We start from the raw sequence: 16,395 nt of genomic DNA on the forward strand, positions 1-16,395 counted from the left end.
AACGCATCCTCCAATTAAATAAAAAGTACAAATAAACTGAATCAATTATTTCGGTGTTTGAATCATTCATGTTCAAAAAGGTCATTCTAAAAGAATAAAAATACAACTAGAGAGAATGCACTAACCAGAAGGATGAGAAGAGAGTGAACAGAAGAGTGAACATGGCACACAGGGTGTAGGCCTACTCAGTAAAGACATGGAGCTAGTCTCTTGAGTGCTCCTGAATGAAGTCCAGGCTGACTGCAGTGGAACCACTGCTGCCCTCTATTGTCCATCCAGTGTATTGCACACAGGGTACACTGGTACAATCTGGAGTTAATTCCAGCTGTCTGTCTCTCTCCAGTTTCTGAATCAGGTTGGACCAGTTTCCCCCTCAGTGTCCCTCAGACTGGCTTTTGGTTCCCAGCCCTCTCTCCTCCTCTCCTCCAGGGGCAGTAGTTACCCCGGCCCCCCTGCTGCGCTCATGGCCTCCTGCAGCTTGAGTCTGTAGTTGTCGTAGCGACGCGTCACGGAACACACCCGCTCAGTCTCCTCCTTCTCCAGCATCCTCAGGATGTTACTCAACTCTGGGCTGGAGAACGCTTCCCACTGGAAGAGAGAGGGGTATGGTTAATACAGAGAGTGTGAGTGTGTGTGTTTAGTGTGTGTGGGAGTCTTACTAGTGTGTGTGGTGTTTCGTCAAATTTAAATGTTTTTTTAGAGTAAAGTACATCGAAAAAAAAATCAAAAGAAAACTGCAAACTGAATAGGAGACCAAACAAGCAGCAAACAAAGAAGAAAGGCTTTTGAAAAAGTAACAATTTTTCATAAAATTATACCGTTTTCTTAGCTAGCTAAGTTGTTTACCTGTTGCTAGGCAGTTGCTAGGGACATTCCTGGAAGAAGCTAGCTAGCTAACAAGGAGTGTCTAGTTGGCAGAAGAGAAGAAGGGACAAAGGGACAAATTGGGACAAAATAAGGACAGAAGAAAAGGGAAAGGGGACATTAAGGTGAAGCAGTCCTCTAAAGACACAAAAGACAATAATACAAGAAACAACACTTCTATTGCCTCTCCCTCTACGATACGCACTTCCGGGTTGGAGCGAGTAGTTGCATTCCGCTTTGCTCCACAGGTAGTATTACATTTCATTTCATTACAGTACAACAGTTTGATTTGTTTGATCTTAGCTGGCTACATAGCCGTCTTTGTATCCAAGATAATTGTGTAGTCTAGAGTAATTGTCGAGGTTACCTAGCCAGTTAGAGGTTACCTAGCCAGCTACAATTTCAAACAAAGTCAACAACGCAGCCACTGCTAGCTAGCCTATTTCACCAGCCAGCAGTACTATATCATTTTAGTCAATAAGATTTTTTGCAACGTAAGCTTAACTTTCTGAACATTCGAGACGTGTAGTCCACTTGTCATTCCAATCTCCTTTGCATTAGCGTAGCCTCTTCTGTAGCCTGTCAACTATGTGTCTGTCTATCCCTGTTCTCTCCTCTCTGCACAGACCATACAAACGCTTCACACCGCGTGGCCGCTGCTACTCTAACCTGGTGGTCCCAGCGCGCACGACCCACGTGGAGTTCCAGGTCTCAGGCAGCCTCTGGAACTGCCGATCTGCGGCCAACAAGGCAGAGTTCATCTCAGCCTATGCTTCCCTCCAGTCCCTCGACTTCTTGGCACTGACGGAAACATGGATTACCACTGATAACACTGCTACTCCTACTGCTCTCTCCTCGTCTGCCCACGTGTTCTCACACACCCCGAGAGCTTCTGGTCAGCGGGGTGGTGGCACTGGGATCCTCATCTCTCCCAAGTGGACATTCTCTCTTTCTCCCCTGACCCATCTGTCTATCGCCTCCTTTGAATTCCATGCTGTCACAGTTTCCAGCCCTTTCAAGCTTAACATCCTTATCATTTATCGCCCTCCAGGTTCCCTTGGAGAGTTCATCAATGAGCTTGACGCCCTGATAAGTTCCTTTCCTGAGGATGGCTCACCTCTCACAGTTCTGGGTGACTTTAACCTCCCCACGTCTACCTTTGACTCATTCCTCTCTGCCTCCTTCTTTCCACTCCTCTCCTCTTTTGACCTCACCCTCTCACCTTCCCCCCTACTCACAAGGCAGGCAATACGCTTGACCTCATCTTTACTAGATGCTGTTCTTCCACTAATCTCATTGCAACTCCCCTCCAAGTCTCCGACCACTACCTTGTATCCTTTTCCCTCTCGCTCTCATCCAACACTTCCCACACTGCCCCTACTCGGATGGTATCGCGCCGTCCCAACCTTCGCTCTCTCTCCCCCGCTACTCTCTCCTCTTCCATCCTATCATCTCTTCCCTCTGCTCAAACCTTCTCCAACCTATCTCCTGATTCTGCCTCCTCAACCCTCCTCTCCTCCCTTTCTGCATCCTTTGACTCTCTATGTCCCCTATCCTCCAGGCCGGCTCGGTCCTCCCCTCCTGCTCCGTGGCTCGACGACTCATTGCGAGCTCACAGAACAGGGCTCCGGGCAGCCGAGCGGAAATGGAGGAAAACTCGCCTCCCTGCGGACCTGGCATCCTTTCACTCCCTCCTCTCTACATTCTCCTCTTCTGTCTCTGCTGCTAAAGCCAATTTCTACCACTCTAAATTCCAAGCATCTGCCTCTAACCCTAGGAAGCTCTTTGCCACCTTCTCCTCCCTCCTGAATCCTCCTCCCCCTCCTCCCCCCTCCTCCCTCTCTGCTGATGACTTCGTCAACCATTTTGAAAAGAAGGTCGACGACATCCGATCCTCGTTTGCTAAGTCAAACGACACCGCTGGTTCTGCTCACACTGCCCTACCCTGTGCTTTGACCTCTTTCTCCCCTCTCTCTCCAGATGAAATCTCGCGTCTTGTGACGGCCGGCCGCCCAACAACCTGCCCGCTTGACCCTATCCCCTCCTCTCTTCTCCAGACCATTTCCGGAGACCTTCTCCCTTACCTCACCTCGCTCATCAACTCATCCTTGACCGCTGGCTACGTCCCTTCCGTCTTCAAGAGAGCGAGAGTTGCACCCCTTCTGAAAAAACCTACACTCGATCCCTCCGATGTCAACAACTACAGACCAGTATCCCTTCTTTCTTTTCTCTCCAAAACTCTTGAACGTGCCGTCCTTGGCCAGCTCTCCTGCTATCTCTCTCAGAATGACCTTCTTGATCCAAATCAGTCAGGTTTCAAGACTAGTCATTCAACTGAGACTGCTCTTCTCTGTGTCACGGAGGCGCTCCGCACTGCTAAAGCTAACTCTCTCTCCTCTGCTCTCATCCTTCTAGACCTATCGGCTGCCTTTGATACTGTGAACCATCAGATCCTCCTCTCCACCCTCTCCGAGCTGGGCATCTCCGGCGCGGCCCACGCTTGGATTGCGTCCTACCTGACAGGTCGCTCCTACCAGGTGGCGTGGCGAGAATCTGTCTCCGCACCACGTGCTCTCACCACTGGTGTCCCCCAGGGCTCTGTTCTGGGCCCTCTCCTATTCTCGCTATACACCAAGTCACTTGGCTCTGTCATATCCTCACATGGTCTCTCCTATCATTGCTATGCAGACGACACACAATTAATCTTCTCCTTTCCCCCCTCTGATAACCAGGTGGTGAATCGCATCTCTGCATGTCTGGCAGACATATCAGTGTGGATGACGGATCACCACCTCAAGCTGAACCTCGGCAAGACGGAGCTGCTCTTCCTCCCGGGGAAGGACTGCCCGTTCCATGATCTCGCCATCACGGTTGACAACTCCATTGTGTCCTCCTCCCAGAGTGCTAAGAACCTTGGCGTGATCCTGGACAACACCCTGTCGTTCTCAACTAACATCAAGGCGGTGACCCGTTCCTGTAGGTTCATGCTCTACAACATTCGCAGAGTACGACCCTGCCTCACGCAGGAAGCGACGCAGGTCCTAATCCAGGCACTTGTCATCTCCCGTCTGGATTACTGCAACTCGCTGTTGGCTGGGCTCCCTGCCTGTGCCATTAAACCCCTACAACTCATCCAGAACGCCGCAGCCCGTCTGGTGTTCAACTTTCCCAAGTTCTCTCACGTCACCCCGCTCCTCCGCTCTCTCCACTGGCTTCCAGTTGAAGCTCGCATCCGCTACAAGACCATGGTGCTTGCCTACGGAGCTGTGAGGGGAACGGCACCTCCGTACCTTCAGGCTCTGATCAGGCCCTACACCCAAACAAGGGCACTGCGTTCATCCACCTCTGGCCTGCTCGCCTCCCTACCTCTGAGGAAGTACAGTTCCCGCTCAGCCCAGTCAAAACTGTTCGCTGCTCTGGCACCCCAATGGTGGAACAAACTCCCTCACGACGCCAGGTCAGCGGAGTCAATCACCACCTTCCGGAGACACCTGAAACCCCACCTCTTTAAGGAATACCTAGGATAGGATAAAGTAATCCTTCTAACCCCCCCCCCCTTAAAAGAGTTAGATGCACTATTGTAAAGTGGTTGTTCCACTGGATATCATAAGGTGAATGCACCAATTTGTAAGTCGCTCTGGATAAGAGCGTCTGCTAAATGACTTAAATGTAAATGTAATGTAAATGTGTGTGGGAGTCATGGGAGTCTTACCATGACCTCGCCAGTCTGCTGTTCTCTCAGGACGAAGCCTAGTGTGTCGGTGTTGGGACCTGCTAGCAGACGCAGGAACAACGGATGCTCTCCCTCCGACAGCTTACACATGTACACTGCAGGAGGAAAAAACACACACAGGCTAGAACATTAGTACCATAACATGCTGTGGTTATAATGCATGATCATTGGGCATTCTAAAAAAGGGTTCAGTGTTGAGTCAGGGGGAAGACGTGCTGTAAAACACTAACTAATGAGAGCTTGGGAAACTGGGGATAGGCCAAAGTGGTGTGTGTGCATGGAAAACAACCCTGGATAAAAGTCTTGGCTCCATGCCGATGGGGTAAGCGCACACAAAAATGCACATACACATACGGGTAAATAACCACAGCAGCCCTGTCAGATCAGAGACAGAAGTCTTTCATGCGAGTCAGTCACCAAGCAGCCCTAAACCCTCCCGCATGCTCCTTATCCAGAGACACCAGCACACACCACCACATGTTCTCAGCCTGTCCCTCTACAGTGGAGGTAACCTGCCTGTCTGCTAGGCCTAGCCAGCCTATACCTAACCTATTAAAACCCAGTTGGTGAAAGAGTCCAGCTATGTACCAGATGGTGCCGTGGTGGTACAGTACTTTAACCGTCCATCTCAGCAGGACTGGGAGAGAACCGCATTCCATGCCACACCGGATTCTGACATCACCATGGTATTTCTTGATGCAGGCAGGGGCTTTAAGTTCCCACCACCATCAGAATGGGTCATAAGTTACATAGACATGCAAACATTTACCCTTCCTCATACATCACAGTAACAGATCACAGTAACAGATCTAGTGTCAGTTTTGACAGCACAAATCATAACCATTAAACTGAGTCCATGCCCCCCCCACCGTCCTAGGCCTACTCCACCCAGGGGGTGCTGATGTGTATCTGTCTGAGGGTATTTATCAGCTAGTGGAACTAAACTGTTTTTAATTGGACCACAGTATAGACTCTGTCTAGACAGACCATCTCATTAACAGGCTCAGCCCTCCCCTCTTCATTTACCGAGGGGAAAACACCACGACGTCAGAGCTAGCATCTGAGCCACACTGTCCTAGAGGTCGGGGATAGCGTGTGTGCATTTCCCATTGACATAATGAAGAGCCGTCAGAATACACAACAGTGTGAGAAGAGATTAGACAGACCGTGACAGACTGTAGTCAGCACTGCTACTCAGCTGGAAGTCTGACCTATTCACAATCAAAACCATAATCTACCTGCACTCCTGTTCCCGACCCCCACCCAGTCTTCAGTAAGAGGGGCTAATCTCCTTCTCTGTGGTATAGGGAGCAGAGACTGATCCATCTTTGCTCGTCTGCTGGGGGTCTCGAACCCGGGTTAAGGTCTAGGCTGAACCCCACCAGTGATCTGCCCTATCAATCGTATCTAGCAGAGCCCTAACACAGGAAGAACTGTAGTAACAGAAGTGTGGGGGGGGGGGGGGGGAGAAGAAGACCAAGACACAGGCTGCTACTATAAACTGTACTGAAACCTGTTGGGGCCTTCTCTCCACAGGCTGGCAGGTTGGAGAGCAGCTGCTGCTGGACACGATGTGTGTGTGTGTGTGTTCCGCCCTACCGGGGTATTCCTGACACAGGGATGAAACACAATGTGTGTGGGGACAGCCCTGTGGCATTCAGCAACATGAGGGCGAGGAGTCTAGAAATACACATCCTGACCCTACAGATACCGACACACTCACATTCATGAATACACCCCACACACAATATGTTCAGACACCAGCCCAGTTCTGGCACGCATGCCATCCTGCCAGCTAACAGTCTGGCATCTATTGCATGACAAACCAGCTAGTCTCTCCTCTAGCCAGAAAGACAGACACTTACCTTGCTCCTCCCTGCGGCAGCGTTTGTACAGGGCATATTTAGCAGGGTTGTCAGCTACGGTGAACTTGGTCAACAGGGCCTGGATAACCTGATAAAAACAACATTCACGATAAAGACTAGCATCAGCGTTCATATATAATTATAGCCATTTTCTACAAATCACTGCAAGCAGGTTGAACGTAACTGTGTGAGAGACCCACCTGTCGAATGGTGTTGTTGGAGCTGATGTGAAGAGTGTTAGTCGCCCCCTGGGGGAGGTAGAAGGCCTCCTCTCCTCCCCCACCTCCTCGTACGGTGATGGGTCTCCTCAGCTCCAACTGCACCTTGATGAACCCTGTATACACACCACTGGGGTTCTACAGGGAGAGAGACGGGTCAGGATACTGCAGGCCAACAGAAAATGTACACAAGCGAGCATGTTTGAGGGGGGGGGGTAACAAGTTAGCAGATGGAGCCCAGATTTGTGGGCCTCTCTCTAAGCCCATTACTTCACGTACCACCTGCGGACGGGACAGCACTGTGTGCGTGTGTGAGAGAGTCATTAAAAAGGTGATGAGAGCTGAAACTAAGTTCAGCTGACTGCCACGACTAAAACGCACCCACACCGTTACGTTTCTTTAGAGAAAGAACAAAGGAGTGACTTGTGGTTGCGATAGACGGACAGATCTGGGACACAAAGAGAGGAGAGAGAATAAAACGGGTGTGGGAGCAAACAAAGACATTCTAAAGAAGACAGAAGTAGTCATTATGCCTGCCTGCATGTTTTAGATGAGACTGACAGGTCTGATAGCATGGACATCAATCTGAATCAAAGAACAGTGGTACGAACTTTGACCCCTCAGAAGACAATAAGTACAGTACCAGTCAAAAGTTTGGACACACTCATTCCAGGGTTTCTATATTTGTACTATTTTCTACATTGCAGTATAATAGTGTAGTCACCAAAACTATTAAATAACACATATGGAATCATGTAGTAACCAAAAAAAAAGTTTGAACTTCAAAGTAGCCATTTTTCCTTGATGACAGCTTTGCCCACCCTTGGCATTCCCTCAACCAGCTTCACCTGGAATGCTTTTCCAACAGTCTTGAAGGAATTCCCACATATGCTGAGCACTTGTTGGAAAAGCATTATTTCACTCTTCAGTCCAATTCATCCCAAACCATCTCAATTGGGTTGAGGTCAGGTGATTGTGGAGGCCAGGTCATCTGACGCAGCACTCCATCACTCTCCTTCCTGGTCAAATAGCCCTTACACAGCCTGGATGTCTGTTGGGTCATTGTCCTGTTGAAAAACTGTGGTAGCCATTCTGGTTAAGTGTGCCTTGAATTCTAAATAAATCAGTGTCACCAGCAAAGCACCCCCACACCATCACACCTCCTCCGTGCTTCACGGTGGGAACAACACACGCAGAGATCATCCTTTCACCTACTTGGCGTCTCACAAAGACACAGCGGTTGGAACCAAAAATCTCAAATTTAGACTCATCAGACCATTGCAACAATTCAACCATGAAGGCCTGATTCACACAGTCTCCTCTGAACAGTTGATGTTGAGATGTGTCTTGAACTCCGTGAAGCATTTATTTGGGATGCAATTTCTGAAGCTGGTAAGTCTAATGAACTTAACCTCTGCAGCAGAGGTAACTCTGGGTCTTCCTTTCCTGTGGCGGTCCTCATGAGAGCCAGTTTCATCATAGCGCTTGATGATTTTGCGACTTCACTTAAAGAAACCGGACTGACTGACCTCTGTGTCTTAAAGTAATGGACTGTCGTTTCTCTTTGCTCTTTGAGCTGTTCTTGACATAATATGGACTTGGTCTTTTACCAAATAGGGCTATCTTCTGTATACCACCCTCACCTTGTCACAAGACAACTGATCGGCTCAAAACGCAGTAAGAAAGACATTCCACAAACTAACTTAACAAGGCACACCGGTTAATTGAAATGCATTCCAGGTCTTATGGTCACCTTATGAAGCTGGTTGAAAGAATGCCAAGACTGTGCAAAGCTGTCATCAAGGCAGGGGTGGCTATTTTGAACAATTCACCCTTTTTTGGTTACTAAACTCAGCAAAAAAAGAAACGGCCCTTTTTCACAACCCTGTTATAAAAGATAATTTGTAAAAATCGAAATAACTTCACAGATCTTCATGAGCGTTACACCGAGGTCTGTCCTCTGGAGCGGGATCGATTTGGAGGGTCCGTCATGGTCTGGCGCGGTGTCACAGCATCATCGGAGCTTGTTGTCATTGCAGGCAATGTCAATGCTGTGCGTTACAGGGAAGACACCCTCCTCCCTCATGTGGTACCCTTACTGCAGGCTCATCCTGACCTGACCCTCCAGCATGACAATGCCACCATTTCCCCCCAGAAATATCCAGGAACTTGCAGGTGCCTTGGTGGAAGAGTGGGGTAATATCTCACAGCAAGAACAGGCAAATCTGGTGCAGTCCATGAGGAGATGCACTGCAGTACTTAATGGAGGTGGTGGCCACACCAGATACTGACTTAATTTTGATTTTGACCACCGCCTTTGTTCAGGGACACATTCCATTTCGGTTAGTCACATGTCTGTGGAACTTGTTCAGTTTATGTCTCAGTTGTTGAATCTTGTTATGTTCATACAAATATTTACACATGCTAAGTTTGCTGAAAATAAACGCAGTTGACATTGAGAGGACGTTTCTTTTTTGCTGAGTTTACAGGATTCCATGTGTTAATAGTTTTGATGTCTTCAATATAGTTGAAAATAAAGAAAAACCCTTGAATGAGTAGGTGTCCAAACTTTTTACTGGTACTGCATGTTACAGTTATTCATCTGGGACAAATCTCTCAGGCAGGCCTGTTCCAGACAGCTAGTCTGGTAAACATGTGTTGTGTGCCACCATCATGCCCGCAGCTTGATGAGCACTGAGCAGCCAGTTAGAGCTGGTCCTCTTCTACATAACAGGGTGGGTCAGGACAACTCAAGAGCTTCTGTTCAATCCTCCTAATCATTAGTAAAGGAAGGAGTTGTGGTGGAAGCATGCAGCGAGGAAACGTGAGTGTCACGTCTCTTGTGGATCAGGATGGGATAGATGACAAAACATGAGTGCAGAATGAGCCTTTACGGTTCAGCTCAGCTCTGAAGGCTGTGCCAGAGATAACACACTCGTGCCAGAGATAATCAGAGCCTGACAGTCATTCAAGTTAGTTTAGGGATGAGGGGTCAAAGTGGGTAGCTAGGTCACAAGGGATGATAAACTGAGGTAGAGTAGTGTCTGATGTAGGAGTTGGGTTAAGGGTTAGTGGACGGGGTCAGGGATTAGAGGTCACTTGCCAGGGTCATTTTGAGGTGGTCCTTGGAGGAGTTGTTGTACAGCTCGACCTTCTGTCTGATCTCCTCTCTGCTGAGATGAGTCCGTAACTCCCTTTCCTGCGCCACATCCTGATTGACAGAAACAGAGTTAAGTGGTGTTATTACATGTGTTATGGCCTGAAGAGATTGTCTATCTGTATCAGCTGATCTTACCAAAGAGCATACGCACACAGACACACACCCAGCCCTGGGCCTACCAGAGTGTTTTCCTGACCTTCATTTGGATGCTAGATCAGGGATATTCAACTGGAAGCCTGCAGGCCAGATTATTAATTTAGACTAGCCCTTTGATCAATTCTTAACATGCAAAAATATCTATGCCAATATCAGACTTAAAATGACAATCACTATGGTGGTGGTCTGTAATGTGGTTTCTAGCGCCTACGTGGCCAGTTGATTATTTTTTCTCCAAATGAAGTTGGCTCTAGCGTTTGAACGGTTTAAGCTACAAAATATTATGACCCTATTACTGAAAGCTACGACTAAGGAACACCTACGTGCCTTCTATTTCCTTCTCTTATATTCACAAGGACTTGTTAAAAGGGGGTTATGACAACAACAAAAAATCCCTAATTACTGAGGGAAATTAATTCAAAACTGCAGACTGTGAATTTGGCATTACCTGATTTGACATACTGCATCTTTGTGTAATTTATTGAGATACTTAGTTTCCAGATGATTTTAAATTTACTTACTTTTAGAAACGTAATATTTGTTTTTGGGTTGAACCGACTCACGTTGGTTGAGCGCCAGTCACTTCTTTCCTAATTACTTTTGGCAACATTTCATTTAAAGAAAAGTATTTTAATGGTGGTTGTGCATTTTTATTTTTTAAATACAGTTCTTCCAATGAACAATCATGTGGAAAATGTCCGCCCCCCCCCCCCCCGCAATTATTATTATTTTTATATATATCTGGGCCTCCGTAACAATATATACACTGAACAAAATCAACATGTAAAGTGTTGGTTTCATGAGCTGAAATAAAAGATCCCAGAAATGTTATTTTGCTCAAATTTTGTGCACACTTTCTTTTACATCCCTGTTAGTGAGCATTTCTCCTTTGCCAAGATATGCCACACCTATCAGGTGGATGGATTATCAAGAAGCTGATTAAACAGCATGATCATTGCACAGGTGCACCTTGTGCTGGGGACAATAAAAGGTCACTCTATAACGTGCAGTTGGCATACAACACAATGCCACAGATGTCTCAATTTGAGGGAGCGTGCAATTGGCATGCTGACTGCAGGAATGTCCACCAGAGCAGATGGCAGAGTATTTAATGTTGATGTTGGAAAATATTCTAGGGGAAACACTGCCATCACACGCATACGACCATCACGCATCTCATACACACAACCTGTGTCTCATTGGGTCTGGGTCTCCCCATCAAGGCAAGGATTCACCACAGAACGGACACACATGCGCACACACACAGATGACTCATCCCACCATAGGACAGAAGTGTGCCAGGCCCAACCCAGGGAGAGAGGTCATAGTCATGTAATGAATGTACTCCCCAGATCCAGAGAGATGAGTCATACCGCTGAAGGCTGTGACTTTCTCACACACACACACACACACACATTTTAACTCCTAGAAAGCAGAAGGATCGGACTTTGTTTGTTGATAATGAGAACTGAATTTTAGTAATATTTCTTAATGGACAGCTTTCTCTCCATATCACCCTGGATCAAGCAGTCATAGCAGACACGTCATCCTCAGTGTGTGTGCCTGCCTGAAGGTCTAAAGTCCACACAGCACTGTGTGTTCTTACATGGGCATAGAGCTTTGCTCTCTAAGGCTCCTAGCTACTAAAAACAAACCTAAACCACACTCAGTATACTGGCAAGACCTAGCAGGCACTGGACACCTTATAAGGCCACACTGCACGAGAGACCAGGGTGCCAACGTGCACACACACACACACATAGAAGAGTCCACCTTAGGCAATAACATTGATAGTGGAGTGGTATGGTTCTAATAGCCTAGTATTTACCTCAGGGAGACCGGGCTGACGGGCCATATTCCTGACCTACTAGAGTTCTCTAATGTCAACATCAAGGCAATAAAAGGCATGCTTCTGATGGACTTTTTTACTGCCTACCACAGAGGAAAACAGGCTCATAAAATAACAGTACAGCGCTCCTTACTGTTACGGTTAGCAATGGATGTGGTCTAATGCTGGGGTTTAGACTCCTGCCGCAGCCAGATGTCTTCACTGACCGGAGACTGGGCTGGGTGGCGCTGTGAGGAGAACTGTAGGTCAAGTCCACCTAGCCCATGGTGTGACCCAGTAGGTTCATGAGACTATGGGTTGTAGTGTATGAGCCCATACAGGTGACATTGACCTGTTGCTTGGTCGAGCCCAGTGACTCACTACAGGAATACTAGGTCAACGGCACTGTTAGCACTACACAGACATGACAGCATATCAAGGCCTCTTGATATGCATAGGAGACAGTGGCTCTGCACTGATAAAGGCTTTTGCAGACAGTACGTCAGATTCAGTCTTACTGAAAGTATGCATATTCTTCACATAAACATCATATGTCTGAACTCAGAACCCCAAAATAACATTGACGCTGTGGTAGAACATTTATTTTGAATGGCGATTGCGCATTTATCAAAATCTCATCAGGTAGCCTGATTTCAGATGGGTCATGTAAAGAGGGTTATTATGGAAATCCCTTCTTGCACAGCATGCAAACATTTAAATCAAACTATTATATTATTCTGACTATTCCCAATAAATCGTATTATTGTGTGCATAATCAGTGCTGGTTGTGTTCCTATTGGTCAGCCAACGAGATCGGCTCGTAACACCAGCCACACACACGATAAAGGCCCCGCAAAAATCTGATACTGCCAGAACTGTTGGAGCCTGTGACCGGATGTAGCGGTACTTAAATCGTCACACTGAACGAGCCAAGACGACCGACAATCGTTTATGACCTACGACTTTGCCCACGACTTCGCAATTGTCAGGGATGGCAAAATCATGGCATAAGATGACAAAATAAAAAGTACAATCTGGGGGGGGCTTTAGCCTCTAAATCCACCATGTATTTATACACACACTGTAGTCACGGCAGATAGTGCTAGTCATCCCTGAAGTACTTTACTGGGTCGTACAGGTCACAGCTGATTAAGGTGGCTCACAGTAAGACCCAGGGGATTATGGGTAGCCACAGAGAGGTTGGTGTTGGTTATGACAACACTTGCTAGCCGCTATTGCATGGGCCATGACCACTCAGAGGTTGTGTGAGAGAGAGTTGGTTGATTGGCCTGATCGCCATCACAACCAGCTCTATAGGATTACCTCGGTTTCAAACAGAACCTCACAGAGGTCATGATAAACTACAACAGATGGCTCAGTGCCGAGCCAGTTCATGACTGAGGTCTTGAACAAACTAACATCGGTATCATTACTTTGGGTTCCGAAGCAGAGTATGTAAAAGGGAGTGTATTTGAGTACATAGACAGGAGGAGCACCAGTGAGCCGGAGCTTGAGACAAAAGGCGAAACAAACGTCCTGATGAGGTAATGCCCCCCAAAAACAGCCTTCTCCCTCCCACACAGTGTTTGTTTTAGCCATGGGCCACGACACTCCAGCCGGCGAGGAGGGGAGCAGAAACGCAGCAGAACAGATTTTAGGACTGTCCCTGAGAGTTCAACCTGTCGCTCTTAACCTCTCCACCCTACACTCAGTCACCCCTACACTCCCTTCACTGTAGTTACTTCAGCATCAAGGTTAATGAATGCCAGTCGGATTAGACTCTGTTAAATTAACGACAAGCCTATACTCTCCCTCTGTACCCTGATTGAAGTAAGCATTTAGGCAACTTTTCCTGAGGTAGGCAGGGTTAGCTGGGGTGGCAGAGGTATAAGAGCAGGACAGATAAAGGAGGAGGGAGGAGAGGGGAGTTGTTTTTTAGGGTGAAGAGTCAGTTGGTCGAGCAATGTGGGATAGCTGTGGGCCAGCGTGCGGAAAATTGGCTCTGGTGTTGAGTGCTTAGAGTAAGCCTTAGTAGAGTTACGAGTTCAGTGCAGGGTTAAGTGGAGGTGTGAGGGTGTAGCTTAACATGTGAAGCAATGTGTGTGAGGTAGAGGTCGACCGACTATGATTTTTCAACGCCGATACCGATCGGTGGACCAAAAAAAGCCGAAACCGATTAATCAACCATTTTTTAAGTATAAATATATAAAAATAAAATTTGCGAATGCCTTGTTAAATCACCGCCCGTTTGGCAAAGTAGACTGATTAGATGCTAAATTAAGAGGCACCGCATTGATTATTTGCAAACCAGGACAAGCTAGTTAAACTAGTCATTTCAACCATGTGTAGTTAACTAGTGATTGTTAAGATTGATTGTTTTTTTATAAGATAAGTGTAATGCTAGGAAGCAACTTACCTTGGCTCCTTGCTGCACTCGCGTAACAGGTGGTCAGCCTGCCACGCAGTCTCCTCGTGGAGTGCAATGTAATCGGCGTCCAAAAATGCCAATTACCGATTGTTATGAAAACTTGAAATCGGCCATGCCGATTAATCGGTCAACCTCTAGTGTGAGGTGTGGTGTAATGTGTTTAGTGTGTTCAAAGGAGAGAGAATAGGCTGTGCTTTGTGTCAGTCACAGTCAGTCAAACAAACCGGTTCCTCGCCTGACTAATGTAGATTACACACAGCTGATATTATCCGTTTACAGATGGACAGAGCCAGACAGCCATGCTTCTCAAGCAGAAAATAAAACAAGCTAAAAAAAAGCTGAAAATAGACTAAACACCCCTGGCGACCTACATCTGGATCTGTGGGCGTGGATATTGTTCTAGATAAAGATTCAGGGAAGAGCAGTTTGACCATGTGTTATGGTAGTTTGTGAATCCATGACCAGTCTCACTCAGTGCTATAGTGATGAAGCAACTATCCGCCCCTCTGTGTGGGACTTCCTCTTCAGCTTAGAGAGGGGAAATCCACAGCAGCCACACCTTTCCTCCGCATAACAGACGTGGACATTCCTCAAGACATAAACCAAGCACTGCATACACCGCATCCAGTGAAAACCCACTTGGAGATTCTATACTACCACTATAACACAGCCAATTCCCTGACACCACACAACAGCACAGTATTCATTTTGACCTGGAGGGATTCCAGCTGCTATTTACTGTCCCGAGTCTGACCCAGTACTGCATGCACAAACACACAGAATAACTTGGGAAAGACTAAACCACTCCATTGACTGCAGCAGGAGTGTGTGATCCATCCCTTAGCATCCCACTGGATAGAACAGAGGTGAATTCCTGCTCAGTGGGCTCAGAGTTAGAGTCCATTCTGCCTCCTGTGGTGTCAATGGACACGCAAAACTGAAAGTGGCTTTTCTGAGAATGAGTAAGGAGGTCAGGACTGAAACCCTCTGCTGAACACACACAAAACAAAAATACTGAGCTGAACAAACTCTGGGCTGAACAAAGAGAAAGAGGAATGGAAACCACCCCGGTAGAACTGCTGACTCTCCCCACAGGCCCCTGGCCTGGAACGCACACACTGCTGATAGGGGGTCTGTGGAGATCTCTATCAAGCAGAGGTATGAAAACACTGTGGAGATTGGAAAATGTGAATCTTGGGGAGTTGGGATGTGCCCGTTTCTCCTAGTCTGTGCTCTTTGTGTAGTCTACTGCTCCACACCAAGTCTGAAACATGAGAGAGAGAGAGAGGTCTGAGGTAGTGAAGGGGGGGATGAGAAAAAAAGTGTGAGTTCCATATGTTTTTTTTAATGGGAAGATTAATCGTATCATATTGTTTTGACGACGTGGCAAAACTATTTTTGCGCTAGTTGGCTGTACATGCAAATCAATCCCAGAACAGCAGCAAAGGACCTTGTGAAGATGCTGGAGGACACAGGTACAAAAGTATCTATATCCACAGTAAAATGAGTCCTATATCGACATAGCCTGAAAGGCCGCTCAGCAAGGAAGAACCCACTGATCCAAAACCGCCATAAAAAAGCCAGACTACGGTTTGCACATGGGGACAAAGACCGTACTTTTTGGAGAAATGTTCTCTGGTCTGATGAAACAAAAATAGAACTGTTTGGCCATTATGACGTTTGGTGGAAAAAGGGCAAGGCTTGCAAGCCAAAGAACACCATCCCAACCGTGAAGCATGGGGGTGGCAGCATCATGTTGTGGGGGTGCTTTGCTGCAGGAGGGACTGGTGCACTTCACAAAATAGATGGCATCATGAGGATGGAAAATGATGTGCATATATTGAAGCAACATCTCAAGACATCAGTCAGGAAGTTAAAGCTTGGTCGCAAATGGGTATTCCAAATGGACAAGGACCCCAAGCATACTTCCAAAGTGGTGGCAAAATGGCTTCAGGACAACAAAGTCAAGGTATTGGAGTGGCCATCACAAAGCCCTGTCCTCAATCCTTTAGAAAATTTGTGGGCAGAACTGAAAAAGCGTGTGCGAGCAAGGAGGCCTACAAACCTGGCTCCGGCCAAAATTCACCTAGCATATTGTGGGAAGCTTGTGGAAGGCTACCCAAAACATTTGACTCAAGTTAAT

General features: G+C 47.1%; 1 protein-coding gene across 1 annotated transcript in view; it reads right to left on the minus strand.

Moving 5' to 3' along the window:
• Nucleotides 1-283: 283 nt before the first annotated feature.
• The window catches only part of LOC139566080 (ras association domain-containing protein 1-like), a 63,495-nt gene continuing 47,383 nt past the window's right edge, over nucleotides 284-16,395 (minus strand). The window contains exons 3-7 of the mRNA XM_071386973.1: nucleotides 9,784-9,891; nucleotides 6,663-6,818; nucleotides 6,463-6,550; nucleotides 4,577-4,692; nucleotides 284-588 (exon numbers count right to left, since the gene is read on the minus strand). Coding sequence (XP_071243074.1) covers nucleotides 439-588; nucleotides 4,577-4,692; nucleotides 6,463-6,550; nucleotides 6,663-6,818; nucleotides 9,784-9,891 — 618 coding nt within the window. The 3' untranslated portion in view covers nucleotides 284-438. The remainder of the gene's footprint in view (nucleotides 589-4,576; nucleotides 4,693-6,462; nucleotides 6,551-6,662; nucleotides 6,819-9,783; nucleotides 9,892-16,395) is intronic.

This window comes from Salvelinus alpinus, chromosome 37 (assembly GCF_045679555.1).
Source record: "Salvelinus alpinus chromosome 37, SLU_Salpinus.1, whole genome shotgun sequence".
NCBI classification, from domain to species: domain Eukaryota; kingdom Metazoa; phylum Chordata; class Actinopteri; order Salmoniformes; family Salmonidae; genus Salvelinus; species Salvelinus alpinus.